This window comes from Schistosoma mansoni (assembly GCF_000237925.1).
Source record: "Schistosoma mansoni, WGS project CABG00000000 data, chromosome 1 unplaced supercontig 0094, strain Puerto Rico, whole genome shotgun sequence".
Classification (NCBI taxonomy): Eukaryota; Metazoa; Platyhelminthes; class Trematoda; order Strigeidida; family Schistosomatidae; genus Schistosoma; species Schistosoma mansoni.
The window spans coordinates 436,497-458,082 of NW_017385991.1; the positions used below are offsets into that span (position 1 = coordinate 436,497).

Here is a 21,586-nt window from a genome sequence, read left to right on the forward strand (position 1 = left end):
TGGGAAGCAGTGACCAATGGAGTTCAACCAGGTCTGTTGGGAGATATCAACTCACTGATGACATTGGTGAATGGTTGCTCAATTTCGTGGATCGGTTGAAGTTAGACATTAACACCGCTGCATGCTGGCCGGCTCAGTGGTCTATCGGTTAAGGGCTCTGGTTCGAGACTGGCAGGTCCTGGGTTCGAATCTCGCGAGTGCGTGATCGTGGATGCGCACTGCTGGGGGGTCCCGTAATAGGACGAGACAGCCATCCAGTGCTTCCAGGTTTTCCATGGTGGTCTAGCTTCAATTGACTCATGATTTCAACTTTGAAAAATACCTAATGATTAAGACCCTTTTTCTGTTTAAACAAATGAAACTCTTTTTTATATACTCGTATAACTAATCTCCATGGATATATTTGGTTAAACACCTATTCTTTTTTTCATAAATGTATACTAAATAAATTCGAATAGAATTGATGTGATAGATAATAACAACTCAAGTTGATTGACGCTAGAATATTTTAAGCCCCCTCCCCCCCCAAAAAAAACATAAAAAAACTATTTAGATAGGATTAGTCTCCAAATGGTAAGAATGTTCTCATCAACTCTTAATAATAATAATAACACTGTCTATCACGAGAACGTACCCAGTTCTTTCTAACCATGAATATATTACAAAAAAAACTTGATATATTTAATAATATTCATTTAATTCTTGGTCATTATTTATATCATTGTTTCTATAGCCAAAGTTGCATTTGAGTTGCTAAGAGGGTTTATTTTTTTTTAAAACAAAATGTAAACTGTTTTTTTTCTGTCGTTAGATTCTATACATACCATTAAAAATATGTTTGTGAGAAATATCAGTTATTTCAAACAAACAAACAAACGAACAAATGACTGAATAGTCAATGATATTTTACAGTCTAAAGTTTATACATTCCAGTTAACTATTATCAAATATAAGCAAAGATGGATAGTGGTTAACAGTGGAATCCAGTTTAACGCGCGTTTCGTCCTATTTCGAACTCGTCAACTGGATGTACGTGCAATGCAGAGTTGATGTTCGCTCTGGGACTCGAACCCAGTACCTTTTGCTTCAAACGCCATCGCGTTATCCACTCAGCTACTGAGTCCTGATAGCCACTATGGGGTGAAGTTTAAATTCACTTAGTATTGTTTGTTTGAATCTTGCCATTGATGTTTAGAACTGCAACTGGTCAGTCTCTTATTGGCATACATACATACTGTGCGTTTTGCTTCGATATAAGCTTAACATAAAGAATAATTGATAGAATGAATAATGATGGAAGATGACATGAATAGTTCATTAATTAAAACTACTCTGATCAACAAATTCATTGTGATTCATCACAAGAGTGTTATCGCCTATGAAAGTGATGAGTAGAAATGAATTTTCTGGCCGTTAAAAACAATAAGATGCCCTCTGATATTTTCAAGATTTATTAAAAACTCTTATCTGAGAAACATGTTCGGGAAACCATGGTGTTTTCACGAATAATGTGCTATAGCCTTTGTTACCATGACTGCTATTATTTTATAAAATATTTTATACTACTTATAAGTAGGTTAACATGAAGTGAAAATTTTAATATACACAGTTCGATGAATATGGGTATGAACAAGTGATTAGTAATAAATCAAAATTAAAGTAAATAATCGAAACTAAAAAAACAAAACAAACAACAGAAATACTAACACCAGTTACCATATGAAATGATCAACAGAACAACTTAACAAAAACATAAACTGGAACAACACATATAAGTGAACAATAAGATTATCATCAATGTATACAATAACAACATCAAATACGAAACTTTTTGTTAATTTGTTATCTTTGGTTATACTGTTGTGGTATATACATATTTCATTGAATAATCTATCTTTATCAAAACTGTCTGTGGGACTACACCGATTATATCAAGTTAAGATATACTGGTTATAACACCACTGATGACCATAATGTTCACCCAGTTGAATGACATGACCCAACGTAAAACGTGAATATATTAAAAGAAGTGTCTTACCATTATGAATTGATTAGTAGTACCTAATTAATAAATCAAGTCATTAAATTTCATAACTCCATTAGAATTAAGCATATAAAAAATGAAGTTACCTGTTCGAGATGGTACATTATTTGTTCTCTTTTTGTGATGATCAGATTCCCTGGTTTGTTTTGGCTGACTTAATATTTCATTAGTGTTTTTGGCAGGAGTTTCTTTATTACCTCTGTCATCATCATCATCATTATCTTTTGTATATGATGGCAGTTTTTTTGGTAGTTTCGATTGTTTATCACTTTCTTTTAAGGGTTGTTTAATTTTGGATTGTTTTGAATGATGTGGAATTCCTTCAACAGATTGTTCTACATCTAGATTATTTGCTTCATTGGAAGGATGTTGTTGACGTGGACTGTTAGGTGAATATTTCTTTTCCTGTTTATGCTCAGTTGTTTTTGGAATATTATCTTTCTTATTTCGGTCGTGTTGTTTTTCAGTCATAGATTTCTTATGAATGTCTTTTAAATTGTCAGTTTTCTTTAGTTGATTATTATCCAGTGGTTTTGTAGGATCTTTCTGATCAGAACTTATACTGTCCTTCTTTATGGGTTCCCTTGAAGGATCATCAGGATGCCTATATTTCATCTTGTTATTAGTTCTGTAGGAGTTCTGTTTTTCATTTAAAGATTGGTGTCTTGTCAAATCAGATTTTTGAGGTTGAGCTTGAGGAACGACGTCAATCATACCATCTTGTAATAATTGCCTTGTTTGATATCTACTATTTTCAACCCAAGATGAAATACGATCATTTTTTGAAGATATAGATCCATGGGGTTTGTTTTGTTTAGATCTTAATGACTGGTGATGTGTTTTATTTCGTTTAACAAGTTCATCACGTTCTTGATCTTTCTTAGATTTTCCATGGTTTTCTTCCAAATTACGTGCTTTTATGTCCAAAGGTTGTGTTTTCGGTTTCTCCGTTTTAATTTGTGGATCCACCTTACTCTTATTGGTATGTTTGTCTTCAAAGCTATGTCTAGGAACAAGTGGAGTTCCAATTTGACCTTCAATGCTATGTATTGGTTTTCTAAATTTTGAATCTCTTGCAAAAGCTGTTGAATCGTCATGAGACAGATTGCGACCTTGATACTTATGCTCTTCATCCATTGGCAGGTTATCTGAGATCATACTTCTTCTGAATTTTGCAAATGACATTGGACCATCATATGAACGTTTATGTGGATCATCAGTGGATATGAATTTCTCCAAGATTTCATCTTTTGTAGGACTTTTATGATGATGAAGTGGAGGAGGAGGATGTCGATGACGCTTTAATTCTTCTTGTTTTGACACTTGATCATTGAAATGGTCCTTATTTGGTCTTTCAGAGATCTTATCATCAGTGGTAAATTGACGTGTAATGTCAGGTTTTAAATCTTTATGCTTACTTATTCGATCATATTGTTCTAAACGTTTAGGGATATCCAGTACAGAGGGTGGCGAATTTGGAATCACTTCAGGTTTTGACGGTTTTGGAATATCAAACTTTGTGACTTCTTCATCTGCACTTAAATTATTCAGTTGATGATCAGATGATATATCATTTTGCTTTATTTTATTTTCTTGTTCATTATATTGTTTCTTTGGCTTAGATGACGATTTATGTTCACCTGACTCGTTAGTTGTCTTACTTTCATTTCGTTTGATTGAAGTCGTCTTTCTATCTATTTGTTTCTTATTATTCTCTATTTGTTGCTCATACGCTTTTGCTAATATACTTAAACTTGATGTACTACTGAATTCATCAATTTTTAACGATTGTCTTTTCTTCAATCGGTTCATTTCATCATAATAAGCTTTACTGAATAGGTCATCAGTGTTGAATTTCTCATTTGGATTTGCCTCTTTAATTCGTTGTGAATTGTTTTCATTGATAGTAGTTGCTGGGTAAGGTTTGTATGGTTTTAAATAGAAGAGATGTAAATTGTCTGTGGATTTTGCGGATAATGAATCTTGATTCGCTGTTGGTTTTATATCCGTTTTTGTTCCTGTAGTTGTTGATAGTCGTTTGAATTCATCATATACAAAGTCATTCGATGTAACATTCATTGAATCATATTGTTTAGTTGTTTTCCCTTCATCAAATATGAAATAACTTTTTGGAAGACTCCAATATTTTTCTGATCTTTCAACATATCTATTTAGATAACTTCTGAAATGATCACCTCCAGGACTTATTAATGAACTTAAATCCGTTGATGATGGATATAATTGTGGTCCTGTTGAAATAGATGATTGATTTTGATCAATATCTAAAAGAATTCGATTTTTTGTTGAATAATTAATTTCTGATGATGCTTTGTATTTAGTGAATGTTTTGATAAATTCTTCACTTCGATCAGTTGATGGATCATCAGCTTGATGATATATTTTCATGTATAAAGAGAAGGTGATTAGACAACGTTGGCAAGGGTTGACGTAGTGGGGAAACAAATCAAGAAAACAAAACGTAGACAAAAACGAGTAAGTATACAACATAAAGTTCACAACAACAATAATAACAGTTAGTGATATAACATAAAAACCATGGAAAAAAAAACATTCATAAACACTAGAGTAGACACAAGAACTAACCATAACCATTACCCTTTAAATAAAGTTATTTTTAAATACTAGAATACACAAATAAAACACTTACTAATACCTGTGAATAGATCAGTCAGCTAAAACGTAGGACTAGGCATATTTATACATCGGTCCAAGTCCCCATACCTCGTTAGCACAACAAGATGAACACCAAATTCATAGAAGTAGTTAGTTTAGTGGTGGTAATATATAAAAGAGAGGTTGTATATAAGGATATAGTACAAAAAGAAAGACAGATATGAAGCAATTTTAATCTCAAGGTTTAAGGGAAGATAAAGACTGTGTATACACACACGCCATTGTGATCGATTCTGAGCCATGTCACCCCGAGTCTCCAACCATTAGTTACGATAGTCACGCGGACCCCAATCAAGTAGTATGCATCTGCCAACATGGCTCAGACTAGAAGTTAGTGACTTCATGCACTGATACCACGTTTTGGTTTGGCCACCCCTAACTCTCTTCGAACCATCCCCGATACTAGTCAGCATAGCATGTCGTGGTAATCAGTGTTCAGGCATACGTAGCACGTGGCCTAACCATCCCAGTCAATGAAGATTCATGACTTCATCAACTGATGCTACTCATTGTATTAAGTAATGTGATACAAATATGTGCCAACAACATCAACACTGATGACAGTCATATTTTGGAAAAATTTAATCCAACTTACACATTGAAATTGTGTTGTATGTGATATAAAAGAAACTTTTCAAGACTCGAATTGTATTCTAATTGAAGTAGGTATAGATGTTTTGACTGAAGTGGTTGGAATGTAGCCCTAACTACTCAAGTGTATCTATAATAAATGTGACAATAATGTGAATATCTAGAGTTCTCTATACTATAATACAATTTGACGTTAACTGTAAGTGTGCTAATAAGCTAATTCAATGATCATGTGTCTTATGTGTACTTAAAATAACTTTATAATAGTTTCATATGAAGGTTGTGAGTGTGTAAATCTTGGGCGATGTCTACTCGATGGAAAAGATTAAACAAGATTGTTTGTGCAATATCTGTTTTTACTAAAAAGTTAAGGGTATTAAAGCTTAATGTATTCCCTAATTCTTTAGTGTGATTTTTTAAACTACTTTATTTGTTTAAAGTAGTTAAACAATAAGATAAAAATTATTCATCTGATTTCAGTAATCATTCTTTTTTGAAATAGTAAAATTAACTTTCTTTTAATGATGAAAGTAATTTTGTGATAAGTCTTGAAAATAGATAGAATAATATATCACAAGTAGAACTGAAAAGTTTAAACCTTAAATAAAACTGATTATGATCGGAAATCATTCTTAATCCTTCGTATAGAGTTGAAAAGAACTTCGAATTGATTATTTTTTAATCAAATGAAGAGTCCCACAATAGAACGAAACGACCGTCAAGCAGTGCTTCCAGGTTTTCCATGGTGGTCTAGCTTCAATTGACTTATGATTTCAACTATGAAATATTTGTGCTAACAAACGGTGTAAAAAAATTACTTTAACTTAACAACTTCACATATCATTGGTATTTTAGCGAAAATTACTGAGTATTTGGTGAGTTTCAGTATATGTTTAATTAGACCATCTTCTAGCTTTAAAGGATTATGTAAAAAGTTAGGACATTGGTTATTACCAGTAATATTTTTATATTTGATTATCTTCTAATAGTCTAATGACTGAATCTCTGTTATCTAGTTTGTAACAACATTACAAACCAAGGCTTGTAATGAGTGAACCTGGACTATTCATTAAATTCATCAAAGAATTTCGAAGCAGTAATTTTACAGCCTAATAAAGTGATGACTGGAGGTTAGATATCAATATTTCATTTTGATTTCTTTCCCACAATTTCATTTAGCGGAAATTAAATTAGTTTTGCTTACTTATTTACTTAAGTTACTGACTCAATTACGCTTGTTACCCCTCGTGAAGGAGTATAGGCCGCCCATCAGCATTCTTCATCCAACCTTGTCGTGAGCGATCCTCTAGAGTTTTTTCGGTTTCTATTTCACTTTTTCATGTCTTCTCCCAATCAACAACACAGTGTGTTCGTTGACCTTCCTCTTTTCGCTTTCCCTTCAGGATTCCAAGTTAGTGCTTTCTTTGTGATGCAGTTTGGTGATTTCCAAAACGTATATCCTATCCACCTCCAGCATCCTTTCCTAATTTCTTCTTCAGCTGGAAGCTGGTTTGTTCTCTCCCACAGTAGGCTGTTGGTGATGGTATCCAAGCAACGGACATTCAGTGTCTTGCATCAAAAATTGTTTATAAATACTTGTACCATTTTGATGATGGTTGTGGTAGTTCTCCAAGTTTCAGTTCCGTACAGTAGAACTGTCTTGACGTTCGTATTGAGGATTCTCACTTTGATATTGATTGACAGTAGTTTTGAGTTTTATATGTTCTTCAATTGTCGGAATGTTGCCCTTGCTTTGCCAATCCTTGCTTTTACATCTGATTCAGATCTTCCTTGTTTATTGATGATGCTTAGCAGGTACGTGAGCGTTTCCATCTCTTCTAGAGTTTCTCGATCAAGTGTGACTGGGTTGGTGTTTTCCGTGTTGTTTGAGGATCTTGCTTTTTCTCTTGTGTATACTGAGGCATACTGATGCAGAGGCTGCTGCTACACTGTTTGACTTGACTTTCATTTGTTTTTATGTATGGGATAGAAGAGTTAGGTCACCAGTAAAGTCTAAATCGTCTAGTTGCATCCCAACTGTTCATTGTATTCGGTGATTTCCTTCATACTTGGAGGTTTTCATAGTACAGTCAACCACCAGAAGAAAGAGGAAGGGATGAGAGTAAGGAGGCTTATCTGATACCAGCCTTCACTTGGAATGCATCTGTCATTTGTCTTCCACGCACGACATTGCAGTGTATTCCGTCGTATGAATTCCGGATGATGTTAAAGATCTTCTCACGTACATCATATTGTAGACGAAGTTACCATCATGATTTCCTATCCACACTGTTGAACATTATCCTATAGTCAAGGAAGTTGATGCATAGTGACGAATCTTATTCACATGATCGCTCAACAATGAATTGTAGTGTTGCGATTTGAACTGTGCATGACGGAATCCGTCTTGTCGATCTCGAAGTTGGGCACCTACTGAATCTTTCATCCGGTTTAGCAATACTCTGTTGAGAACCTTTCCTGGTACTGACAGTAGTGTGATGTTTCTGTATCTCATACACTTGCTGAGATTTCCTTTCTTTAATATCTTGATGAAGTGTCCCTCTTTCCGGTCCGTCGGCACTTGTTCTTCTTCCTAAATCTTCTTGAATAGAACGTGAACCATGTTTGCAGTTACTCCCTTATCTGACTTCTGTTTAGTTTTTTGCTGTTTTATTGAATTTGAATTATTTTTGAATCATAAGTTGTTTCTGTAATTGTATTCCATTGTTTGATTCAATTTAGTTTAAAAATGTTAAAATGTCAAACTATATATTTTTTTAAAATTATTAATTATTATATAGTTGAAATCATGAGTCAATTGAAGCTAGACCACCATCGAAAACTTGGAAGCACTGGACGGCCAACTCGTCCTATTATGGGACTCCTCAACAGTGCGCATCCACGACCCCACCTCGCGAGATTCGACACCCAGGATCTATCAGTCTCGCACGCGAGCACTTAACCACTAGACCACTGAGCCAGCACCCAACGATGTTAATGTCTAACTTAAACCAATCCATGAAATTGAGCAACCATTCATCAATGTCTTCACTGAGTTGATATCTCCCAATAGACCTGGTTGAACTCCACTGGTTACTGCTTCTCACTAGAACTCCATGAAATACCTCATGGAGCCAGCCACTTCCAGTGCTTCCTTCCAGGTTTTCCATGATGGTCTAGCTTCAGTTGACTCATGATTTCAACTATATATAAAATTACTAAAATCTTCACAAAACCCCCCTTTCTGATGTGAATTATTAGTAGAATTCAAATAAGAAAAGTATCACTTCAAGGACTATAATACATACCTTTATAATACAAGTCTGAATAACTTGTCATTCCATGATAGGTTAGATCATTTCCTGTAAAATAATTCAAAGGAATGCTTTTTGTTGTTGTTGGTGTTGGTGTTGATAAAGTATACTTTAACATTATGTTTATCACTTGTGCATGAGTTAGCGAAAATTATGTAACATGATATAACTCAATATTATGTTGGTGGGGGTTATAACAATTTTTTGATGGGAGGGGGGCGGCGGGATTTGTCAAAATATTCATCAATTAAAAAAAAGGGGTATTCGTGCAAATTTTACTCACCACATAGCTTAGATACATAGATATATGTGAATATACAAGATAAGTGCAAACTATAAAAAAAATAATCAAACAGTGCAGAAACAACACACAGCACTCAAAAAGTGAAGGGTAATTTTTAAAAAAAATCAATAAATGGTGATCTTTTATCATAAAATAACACAAAAATGGGGGGTTCTTATATTGAATCATAAGAAGTTAATCAGAGATTCCTATTAAATTGGATTTAAAAAAGAAACAACGATGTTGGGTGAAGATGTATTTCATTGATTAATGCTAAATAACTCTTGAATGGTTAGTATGTAAGAGGGTTAATATCAGTTGAGAAATTGTAATGTTCAGTGTAATGATGAACTAGGTACCATCTATTGAAAACTTATTAAATCAACAATTAGATTGGTTAAGTTAAATGATTCGGGTCTTCGATTTGAGTTAACAGTGGTGTCTAGGGCTTGTAATTAACTCTATCTGATGTATATCAGTTGGGTATACCATCATATATGGTGATTTTCACACAGATAGTCAAACTATATATAACTATCGTAAGCAAAGATGGATAGTGACTAGCAGTGGAATCCAGGACGCGCGTTTTGTCCTATTTGGGACTCGTCAGCTGGATGTACCTGCATCTCGGAGTTGATGCTCACTTTGGGAATCGAATGGTACTGGGTTCGAGTCCCAGAGTGAACATCAACTCTGAGATGCAGGTGCATCCAGCTAGTGACGAGTCCCAAATAGGAGGAAGTGACGGGCGTTCTGGATTCCACTACTAGCCACTATCCATCTTTGCTTACAATGCTTGTGAATTAAGGCTATATCGAGACAATACGCACAGTATGCACATATGCCAATTAGAGACTGACCAGTTGCAGTCCTAAAAAACGTCAATGGGAAGATTCAAACAAACAATACTAAATGAATTTATATATAACTGTCACCTCAAGTTAGTGAGCAGCAATGACCACATTTGTGATCATCACAAGCACTAATCGAGGTATTTACTCAAGTAGCTTAGATACTAACATAAACTGATCCCATACACTGCTAAATATCAACAATTAAAAAATAAAACCATTCGAAAATTAATATTCCTCTAGCTGTAATTTATAAATAGACTTATAGAGTCGTTAGATTTATAATTTGATTTAAAACCCCTTTTAGAACTGAGTAATATTTTCGGTCTCGAGCGAGCGCTTAACTCCAGACAATTGAGTCGAGATTCAACAATGTCAATGTATAACTTCAAAAGGAATATCTTCAAAATTCAGAGTTGTTAGATGTATTCTATAGTCACAATTTCACTTCAATCCCATCACCACATAAACATTTTCTGTTTCAGGAGCAAAAAATAAATCATACTTTGAATTTGATGAGGAGTTAAAGTGGTCCAACATTAAGATCGAGTTACTAACAACTATAGAATGTGTAGCAAAAATAAGTGTTTCATGAGGTAACTCTCATACTTTTATTCATTTCTATCTAAATAAAGACAGATCACAAAGGTCAAAATGAATTAAGGGGTTAAAGTTAAAGTACATTGGTATTACTGGTTTGTTTATTCATGTTCAAAACTAGTCATTCAGCTCAAAAATTTGTTAGACAGATCGTATACATGTGTAAACACTGATTTCTTCCAAAATCTCTTATCTAAATTGTGATTGATAGATAAAAGATGGGTTCGTTTGATGTATTTGATTAATTCCCACGAATGCGGGATCGTGGATGTACACTGCTGAGGAGTCTCATAATAGGACGAAACGGCCGTCCAGTGCTTCCAAGTTTTCCATGATTGTCTAGCTTCAATTGACTCATGATTTCAACTATGAAAAATACTGAAATCTCCACAAAACCCCTTCTGGTTATAAAAAAAGACAAAACTATTAGGCAAATCTAGCGAAACTTTGGCAACATATGATTTCGTAATTAAACAAGCTTAACACGAAGCAACTTTAGAGGCAAAAACTAATCTGTTTCCATCAAAACGTTAGAAGCTAGAAAAAAAACCCCGGTCAGTCGAAGTTATCAGCAGAAGCTAATCAAACGCATGAACACAGGCAATAAATTACTGGAGCCATATGATGCAATTTATATATATTTCATGAATGACATGTGCTAATGATGTGGCTGTGCAGTTTTAACAAACCTAGGTTTTTAGGAATATATATTTAACACTCGTGGATGGAGGCGGAAAACTAAGTGCATAGCTCAAACACTTTCGGCATTGTATTCTAATTTGAAATTCACCTTTTCTAAATTCTGACTGAATGTTTCTTTGTCTATTTTCCAATGTTGAAGAATCTAAAACTATTCCTGAAGAACCTGGTTGAGGATAATAAAGTAGTGCATGTTTTGTACGTGGTAATGATGTAGACTTTCGATGTCTAATTGATTTTTGTTGATTCATACTATTATTATTATCATCTCTTTCTAATGAACCATATGAATCCTTTACATGGATAACCATTTCATATTTATTATTATATCTTGGAAGTGTTGAACTACGTCGATGTAGTTTTAATTCAGTACGAGAGAAATGTATTGGGAGAGTATGTGATCGAACTGGTATATGAAAATAATATGTTGGTTCACGATTTAAAATTAATTCATGTTTTGCAAATTTATTCAACAGTTGGTCTGTTATAACAATATCACCATGACAACTATTTGTATTCATTTTATTGTTTTGATATGAGTTAATCTCTTTAATTGTTATTGGAAGACGTGAATATGTCGATTGATAGATATAGGCATGTTCAGATGATTGTTCTGTATCCGTAGTCAACTTATCGATTATCAATGACATTGATGATTGATTATGATTCAAATCAATGTATTTCACAGTGTTGTCTATTAATAATTGTTCAAATAGATGATGATTTGAAGTTTTCAATCTGGTTACATCATTCATTGAACTACTCTCTATAAGTAGACCCAAGGGAATGTTTTTTTCACATGGAAAAAGGATAAAACAATAACTAGGTGACGTTGTTGGTGGGAAACGGATATATATATACAGGTTTATCACAGCGATCCGAGTTATCGAGGAAATATTAATAAACCAAAATTTATGTAAGCAAAGATGTATAGTGGTTAGCAGCGGAATCCAGTTTGACGCGCGTTTCGTCCTATTTGGGACTCATCAGCTGGATGTACGCGCGTCCTGGATTCCACTGCTAGTCACTATATCGAGGCAATATGTACAGTATGCACATATACCAATTAGAGACTGATCAGTTGCAGCCCTAAAAACATCAATGGGAAGATCCAAACAAACAATACTAAGTAAATTTCAAAATTTATGTATCCAAGTAGTTGAGTTAGGAGTGCCACACCCCGTGTAAATCCAAGATATTTTGTTCCAAAATTACAAATTCAATGATTACTTCCGACTAAAGAATTTAGTGAGAATTCATTAGAATTTCAACTGTTAAGTTGTAAATTTAAATTCCTAACTCCTATCAACTTCAGTTAAGTATCTTAGTAATATTGTAGTGAAGGAGAACACAGGTCAGGACAAGTGATTATTATTGTTCATACATTTTCATACCAATTGCGTTTCGTTCCCGTTCTTTCCTTATAGATCGTTATATACTACTTATGTGGATATAAGTAATCCACAGCACAGTATCACTAGTTCTAATAAAAAACAACTTAAAATAGAGGTGAACACAAAAATCTTCATTTCATAAGTGATATGGTTCATTCGCTGAGATTTTTTTCCAAATACATTCTTCCTCTTTAATGTCTCACATCAACTCGGCACCCAAATACTGTGAAACTATTCTATCAAATGTAGACGAAAGTCTTTATGTAAATAATATGACTATTATAGGTATCATTACCAAGTTTTGATTTGATAATTTTGAATAAATTAAGCATTTGGTAGATTGTTATAAATAAATTAATATATTTGTAATATCCCAATGAGTAGAAAAATTAGACCCGACCGTTGCTGCTACCTTGACGTGATGGTCGGGTTTGTCTATCGTGATGAACCAATCGAGCTATACTGGCTGGAACAATCGTTCTTCAAGGTCCTACCATGCCAGACAGGTCGGTTGAAGAGCGATAAGACTAAAAGCAGCAAACCTAAGGTCCGAAGGCGAAGTCGTACTTCTGACTGTGCAGAGATGTGACGGCAGTAGGGTGTTTCCCTCAGACAACCAACATCTGCAACGATGCTGTCTTCCCACAAAGAGGGGTGGGGTTAGAAAAGGTCGAACCTAAAAATGCACACCTCACCTTATCACACGGATTTCCGTCTTCGGTGGTAAGGTCCTTTGAAGAACGCTGACAAGTGGACTGAGCCATGTTGGTAGGTGTAGACTACCTGGTTGGGATTCGCGAGATGATAGCAACCGATGGTTAGAGACCTTGAATGACATGTCTCAAAATCGTTTGGAATGGCGAAGGTGCATCCACTCTTTGTGTTCTACCAAATTCTAATCTTCTGAATTCTTCATGTCCCTATCCTTTTTCTCTTTCCAAATTTATTTCACTGGAGTATACTCCTTCAATAACATCTTTGAACCCTTATCTTTCTGATTACTGATTATACTTTTACTAGCTCTAACACTATGAAATTTGAATCGACAACTGCATCTCTGTGCTAATCTAGTATGGTAACTCGAACTGATGTACATACGTACGAAGTTCTACGTTGTGACTGACTGACTGAGAAAAAATAGATTTTCTGATGTTTCGTGACTCAGTGTAAGTCACTTCTTCAGAGAATAAATAACCAAATTAACATTAATCCAAGTTTAAATAGTACTTTGCATAGTGCAAAGTTTGATTACTAAGGGACTTTAATAAAAAGTTAGAGAGATATTATGAAATGAGACTAATCACTAGTTTTACAACTTTCAAGAAAAAAATGCATGACAACAATCAATCCAAACTTCTTATGCAATGAACAAAACTAAAGTAAAATAACAGAACTCTATATACTAAAATAAGTATCACGTGCCTGCTGGCGATTAACTTCAAAAGGTAATTCCCGGAGTCCTAGTGGGAAGGTGTGACCAGCAGAGTTCAGCCATGATGAGTGTGAAACACTTACTCACTAGCTCCAGTGGTTACTCGATATCGGAGATTCAGTAAAATTCTGGACGAGAACCATCCGATGACAAGTCAGTGATCTATAAGTTGTGTTTGGTGAAAGGATTGTAAGTCCGCTGTTTGATCCCTGGTGGAGCTATAGATGTCCACTTCTCAATAGTTTCGTAATACATCAAACCTACAGTGTTTTTCAGCTATTTATCATGTTACATTTTTCCAACACGATTCGTTGTCACTGTTTTACACACAGCTTAAATTCCAGAGATGAAAACCAAGATTATCAATTTTCAAACATTTTCTCTCTCCTTATAACACTTCCATAGTACTTTTCTATCTAGAAAACAATTAGTCACAAAACACTTCATCCTTGAATGTAACAGAACTTCAGCTAACTATTTTTTAAAGTTTTCACCTACTTGGGATGTTAGAACAAAAAAAAGAGAAAATTTTATACTGCATCTTTGGTGGGTGCTACTGACATCGACAGATATAAGTAGTATGTATGACCATTCGAAAGTGGAATGACTGGAGGCAGAAGGTTAAGAAGATCAAAGAAAAGAGAAGGAGAACAAAGAGTGATGCTTATAGAACGAGAATTTGTTAGAATATTGCATATTTTATACTAAGAATTCTATATAATGATCATGGTATGATCATTATGGTATTGATTAGGGCGAGTATTATTATGACTATCGGGCGTAGTATATTTTCTCATGGTAGAAATTAACCCATTGTAATCAATTTTAATAAAAACTAAAAACGCTAACCTAAAATCAAGTTTTTTAGGGATTAGTACTAACTGGAGAACTTTTGAGATCTAACGAGGACAGAATAAAGGTTTCGTCCTAATGTAGGACTCTTCAGTGTTGTACATTCACGATCCTGGAAAGCAGTAAAAAATCCGAAGTGGAGATGAAACAGTTGTTCAGGGTTTCTTGATTTCGAAATGATGGTGAGTGAATATTTATAAGTTGAAGTCAAGTCATACAAGCATTCCTTTTCAGTGTATTGGGCGATGGGATTCACGGGGTGCATTTGTCTTTACTCAAGACTAGTTAGCGTAATGTACTAAAATGTTTTCGTAATATTATTATAATCTTATTGAGAATCAGTGTGCGAACACATAACAAGTCGGATGAATAAACAAGAGAGATCGATATAAGCAACCCCGAATCTAATACAAAATTGTTACACTTTGCATCAGAACATAGGAAAACTAGTAAACAACTAAATGACTAGAACAACCAAGTGGTTATAATGTTATAAATAGTAGTAAAAAGAATGATATAAAAATATAAAACAAACTATTGGAGATATAAAACAAAGGCTAATCGGTTAAGGGCTCTGGCGCGAGATTGGTAGGTCCTGGGTTCGAATCCCGCGAGTGCGGGATCGTGGATGTGCACTGTTAAGGAGTTCCATAATAGGACGAAACGGCCGTCCAGTGCTTCAAGGTTTTCCATAGTGGTCTAGCTTCAATTAACTCGCGCTTTCAATCATGAAAAATACTAAATCTCCACAAAACCCCTTCTGATAATTAAAGGTTGATGTATCAGACAATGTTCAGAACCTAAGAAACGATTAAAACAATACGAATGAATCTCTGTCATCGTAACTGATTTCTGTTCGTATCCCTTACAGTCTTCAACTATTGATTACGGTTATATCATGAATCTCAATCAAAAAACCCGCACTTATCAGCACAGCCTAAATCAGTGGTAATTGTGATTATAGTCAGATATCACATCCTAGTTGTTCATCCTTAGTTCAAGATGAAAACATTGTTTGATATCAGTTGAATATGTTTTTGAATCCTACTCTAGAACACAGAATTGAATATCAGCGTCACATAATTGTCATTCATTCATGCACTCAATCACATACGAACATAAAAACTGAAAGTAGCCTGTCAACCTGTTGATGATTCCGTATGGAAATTCGTATATATCATTATACTATACTATACTAATAGTTATCTTTCATGTGTGCCAAAGTATATTTCATTAACACAATGTGAAGATGAATGATATGATGATCAGTGAGGTGTATCACTCTTTTTTCTTGTTTCCATCTTTATATAATGCATCACAAAAACAAAAAATGCATGCACACAAACGCATACATTTAACAATTCAGCATTCATTTCTTAGAATCAATATGCTAATTTTGTAATTCGGTTAGTGACAATAGAAGTTTATTTTTAAATGATTGATCTAGTTATTACTCGATAATGTCACTCATCACTCATATCTAGTGGTTGTATTAACGTGGGTATGTTTTGTGTACGATATTTATTGAATATGAGTCTCGAACTTACTTCAAACAAAAATGAACATAGAAATAAACGTTAAAATTGAAGAGAGTATCAAATGAATATGTAAGTTTCTAATGAACATTGGTTAGTTCATAACATACAAACATATATATGTAACATGAGAATCTGTCGGTAGATTTATCCGAATCCTTCAAGTAACAATCATAAAATCAATTAGTGATTGCTTACAATGCTTGTGAATTAAGGCTATATCGAGACAATACGCACAGTATGCACATATGCCAATTAGAGATTGATCATTTGCAGTCCTAAACATCAATGGAAAGATTCAAACAAACAATACTAAATGGGTTTTCGATGTAGTTATGTAATTTGTGTTAGATAGTTGTAGAAAATTAGCTAGTAGACTCACAATTGTTTCGCTTTTATTAGTACACGTCATCAAGGCGTATCTAAAATTTTCATGGAAATGGTGATTTCCAAGTAATTGTAACCCAGGTCAGAAGTATTAACAGTGATCGGCATAGAACTAGATCGATCCTCAGTAAAACTGAGGCATCATGTTCACTTATTCTTTGGAGGTGACTAGATTCTGTCGATCAGGTTACAATGAAGGAACCAATACAACTGATTGGAAATGATGATCAACCTTTTTGTTTGATGTCAGGTAGTTGGTAGCAATCAGCAGAAAATCGTGAAGTTGTGTTTTAAATTACTGGATTTGAAACATCAATAAGACAATGACTCCAAAAATAACATTGTCCATACAAATCACTTTTACAATTACAGTTCTGACGAAAGACTAACACTCAGTGAGAATGTCTGCATTTTGTACACAAAACTGATTCGATCTTGGTAAGACAATAAACAATATGTACAAACAAATTAGATGTTAATGATAAGCCAAGAAACAAAGATGACAATCTCCGTCAAAATTTGTATTCATTCATAGGGGCTCTGGCTACCGTTATGCAGTTTATTGATTTAATTTTATTTAAACACATAAATATTGGCACAAAGGGGTACCAGATATATATACACGCCACACAAATCTCATTTGATTTGTGTGAGGGCTGTGGTACTCCCCAGGTGCCCAAACTGAAGCAGGTGGTTTTCTTAGGGGACCACACCCGGATCTTTTGATCTAAAGATCTAATCCACAAGGCAATGGAGCATTGTGAGGAGATGCAGTCCCATGGTAGCCGGTGACCAACGACTGATTCATACGCCGTTTGTTCCCTCAGGATACTGGAGCCCATGTACACAATTAGTTTGGAATCACGGTTTTCCGACTGTACTAGGTGGACTCTCCGTGTCCAGCGACCCGGTTAAAACGCCGGACATTCGCTTTTCATCCTCTCAATTTCGTAAGCAACACCCCGCCGCTGTGAGAAGGCAGTGAGTAGGACTTCGCTGGCACAGGCTATATACACTTGGCCATGTTATGACCGTTATGTAGAAGATTAGTGAATGTCTAAAGTTTAAAATATATCGTGGGAATTTTATCACCTTAGATTCTATTGACTGTAATTTTAGAATTCATGTGAAATTTTATATACAAAGCATGACACTCCATTAATTTTTCCAGACAAGTGTAAGTGGGTTCAAATTCACAGGATGATTGAGTTTAAGAAAAACCATACTAACCATAAAATTACTATTTCCACTTCATCATTTTTGTGATGCCGATAAGAAATTTAACAACCATTTCATACATAGAGCATTCAGTACATTTCAAAGACTTGAAAAATTCTATCGATTAAGTTTTCCATGTGACCGACCAACTAAATCAGTTGATGCCGACTCAGTGGTCTAACAGTTAAGGTCTCTGGCTCGAGACTGGTAGGTCGTGGGTTTGAATCTCGCGAGTGAGGGATCGTGGATGCACACTGTCGAGGAGTCCCATAATAGGACGAAATGGCCGTCCAGTGCTTCCAGGTTGTCCATGGTGGTCTAGCTTTAATTGAATCATGCTTTCAACTATGAAAATACTAAATCTCCACAAAACCCCTTCTGATAATTAATGTATCAGTTGATACGATAATGAAGTATAGAGGAATGAACAATTAATGGTGACAGATATTACTACCTGACTTAGGTCTCATGCTTACAACCAATGTATCTCCAATATAGTTGAGAAACAAACACCATTCAGCCAACGAACCATGTTTACAGTTTCCACCGCTAACAGCCCATCATAATTATTCTATGAACTTAAGATGAGTTGTTATAGAGACAAATAAAGATAAGGACGAACCCGTTTATTCACAGGCATTATGATGACAATGTTAACAATATAATTTGATCATATTCTTAAGAATACTGTTTTATCATCGATTCATACATTTAGATATATCTATTCACTTAAATACTCAATTTAGAATTGACCCATTAAGGGAGGTTAATAATAGGGAAACCCAAATTGCAAATTGTTACCCTGGATTTAAGTACCCTACATATCGAACGGCATATATATATATATATATATTTATAAGTTGAAGTCATGAGTCAATTGAAGCTAGACCACCAGAGAAAACCTGGAAGCACTGAACGGCCGTTTCGTCCTATTATGGGACTCCTCAGCAGTGCACATCCACGATCCCGCCTCTTGAGATTTGTACCCAGACCACTGAGCCGGCACCCAACGGTGTTAATGTCTCGCGAGTGCGGGATCGTGGAGTTCCATGATCAGACGAAACCGCCGTCCAGTGCTTCTAGGTTTTCCATGGTGGTCTATATATATATATATACAAGGACTACAAAAGTTTCCAAATATACTAATTATCTTCCAAAAACGGATGGATACAAATAAAGTACATTGTTATTTTGTTTTTCTCCAATATTACTTGAAAAAATACTTCTATCATTTGATCACATGAGAATCTTATAGTAACTGAGTACAATGTGATCAATAAAAAAAATTCACTTATTTAACACAGATTTGTAATTTATGCTTAGAAATGGATCGTCATGGTGACTTGTTTTTTAATCTAATTGGAATCAACATTCAATGTATAAAAATTAAAACAGGTAAATAACTTGTGGAGATACATAATCTATATATATTGAAGATATTTAAAGTAAACACTAGTCAGTTGACTTTGTATGTTTTAAACAACAGTTGAGGTGTAAATATCAATGTTATGGTAATCAAGGTCATTTTTTAGATATTAACCAATCAAGAGTATTACTTTGAGGTTATAAAGAAAGTAGTACGTTCTTGAGTGTATTGATTAATAATTCAATTAGATAAAACTTTAAAGAAAAGGTATTATCCTTGATGGATTCCATAACCTTGAACAACCAATGAAGTATAGGTATTTTGTATTAGAATTTTAAATTATGTAGAGATTCATTTAGATTATCCATAAATGCCTTCTGTTTTAACTCCGCCTGTAGCTCTTCAAGAGTTACTGCCAGGCCCAAGCCCAGGTAAAGGAGGAGGGTTGGGCATGGGGTTAGCGACCCCATCCCGTAGAAAAGCTAACTCGCTAAAAAAAACGCTAACCAGAAAAAACAATCCAAACCATTTAAACTCTGCTGAAGAGGAAATTAGGAAAAGACGTTTGAAGTGGATAGGACATACATTAAGGAAATCACCAAACTGCATTACAAGACAATCCCTAACTTGGAATCTGGAAGGGAAGCGGAAAAGAGAAAAGCCAAAGAACACATTACGCCGGGAAATAGAAGCAGATATGAAAAGGATGAATAAAAACTGGAAAGAACTAGGAAGGAATACTCAGGACAGAGTTGGATGGAGAATGCTGATGAGCGGCCTATGCTCCTCGACGAGGGGTAACAGGCGTAAGTAAGTAAGTAAGCCTTCTGTTTTAAATAAAACTATAATTATGTATATCGTTTATTTAAAGATTAGTTAATTCTTCAATCTAATCTTGATTCTCTGGATGCTGTTTCTTGCTTCAGAAAGATTTTTTTTACTACAAAATCGTTTACACTGTTGAAATGATAATATGTTTTCTTTTCCATTAACTAAAACAGTCATCGTGATAGGGTCATATTAACAAATACATTGCTTTTTTCTCTCAAACTTCTATTCTGTAAACAATCTGTATTATATTCACTTGGTATTGTTTGTTTGAATCTTCCCGTTGATGCTTAGGACTGCAATTGATCAGTCTCTTATTGGTTTATGTGCATACTGCGCGTATTTCCTCGATATAGCCTTAATTTAATATAAGTAAAGATGGATAACGCAATGGCGTTGGAAGCGAACAGTACTGGTTCGAGTCTAAGAGTGAATATCAAATCTGAGATACAGGTACATACGGCTGACGAGTCCCAAATAGGACGAAACTCGCATCCTGGATTCCACTGCTAGCCACTATCCATCTTTACTTATAACCCATGTTATATCCTAGCGAAGACAAGAGTACGGGTAACTCCCAGGATCTAATAATGGGCTATTATTCTATATATATTCCTAATGTGTAACTATTAAGTGATTAGATTATGTATATCTATACTTATTTTATTATAAGCTTCATTTTGACCTAAGGATTATTATTATACGATTTATTGTCCCTAAGTTATATTCAGTTCATTCATTATTGTCTCCCACGTTCACAGACACGTAATAATGTAATAATAATGTAATATCTTGCTTCTAAACATATAATACACCAGATATTACATCATAATTAAAATTGAATTAGTATAAAGACTAATTAAACAATCGAATGTATTTGACATCACCATATACTACTTATGCCCCCAAATGCCATGGTACGGCCGAGAGTGGAGAGAGTACGCTCTCCCTCTCCAAATGCTCTCATATGACCACGCGTATATAGCCTCTGACAAGGAAGTCTTACTCACTGCCTTCTCGTGGCCCCGGTGTTGTTTACGAAATTGAGAGGATGAAAAGCGAATGTCCGGCGCTTTACCCAGGTTGGTAGATATAGAGGATACACCTAGGGGAGTTGGGAAACCCTCATTCTAAACCAATTTTGGACATGGGCTCCAGTACCCTGAGGGTACAAATGGCGTATGAATCAATCGTTGGTCACCGGCTACCATGGGACTGCATCTCCTCACAATGCTTCACTGGCTTATGGATCAGATCTTCAGGTCAAAGGCTTGGGGTGTGGCCCCCTAAGAAAACCACCTGTTTCGGTTTGGGCACCCGGGAAGTATCACAGCCCTCACACATATCTGGTGCCTCTTTGTACCAATATTTATGTCTTTAAATAAATAAATGAATTATAAGATTACTATTATGTTACTAATTCCTTTCAACAATCCAAGCTATCAAGTTTCTAAATATTTCCCGATCTGCTTAAAGTTTACCCGGCCAAACTCAGTAT

General features: G+C 34.9%; 2 protein-coding genes and 1 non-coding gene across 4 annotated transcripts in view; all 3 read right to left on the bottom strand.

Moving 5' to 3' along the window:
• The window catches only part of Smp_158100.1 (hypothetical protein), a gene marked incomplete at both ends in the record, with an annotated part of 64,618 nt that overhangs the window by 41,309 nt on the left and 1,723 nt on the right, over positions 1 to 21,586 (bottom strand). For both annotated transcript variants that reach the window (XM_018791708.1, XM_018791707.1), the window contains 3 exons: positions 2,131 to 2,241; positions 2,314 to 4,431; positions 8,638 to 8,772. In XM_018791708.1, the coding sequence (XP_018645126.1) occupies positions 2,131 to 2,241; positions 2,314 to 4,431; positions 8,638 to 8,772 (2,364 nt within the window). The remainder of the gene's footprint in view (positions 1 to 2,130; positions 2,242 to 2,313; positions 4,432 to 8,637; positions 8,773 to 21,586) is intronic.
• Smp_tRNA_01874_Pseudo_TTG.1.1 lies at positions 1,052 to 1,123 on the bottom strand. Its single transcript has one exon. It is a non-coding gene (tRNA).
• On the bottom strand, positions 11,067 to 11,831 carry Smp_118010 (hypothetical protein; the record flags this gene model as incomplete). Its single annotated transcript, XM_018791713.1, has 1 exon — positions 11,067 to 11,831. One exon carries the CDS (start codon positions 11,829 to 11,831, stop codon positions 11,067 to 11,069), a length of 765 nt encoding a protein of 254 aa, XP_018645130.1.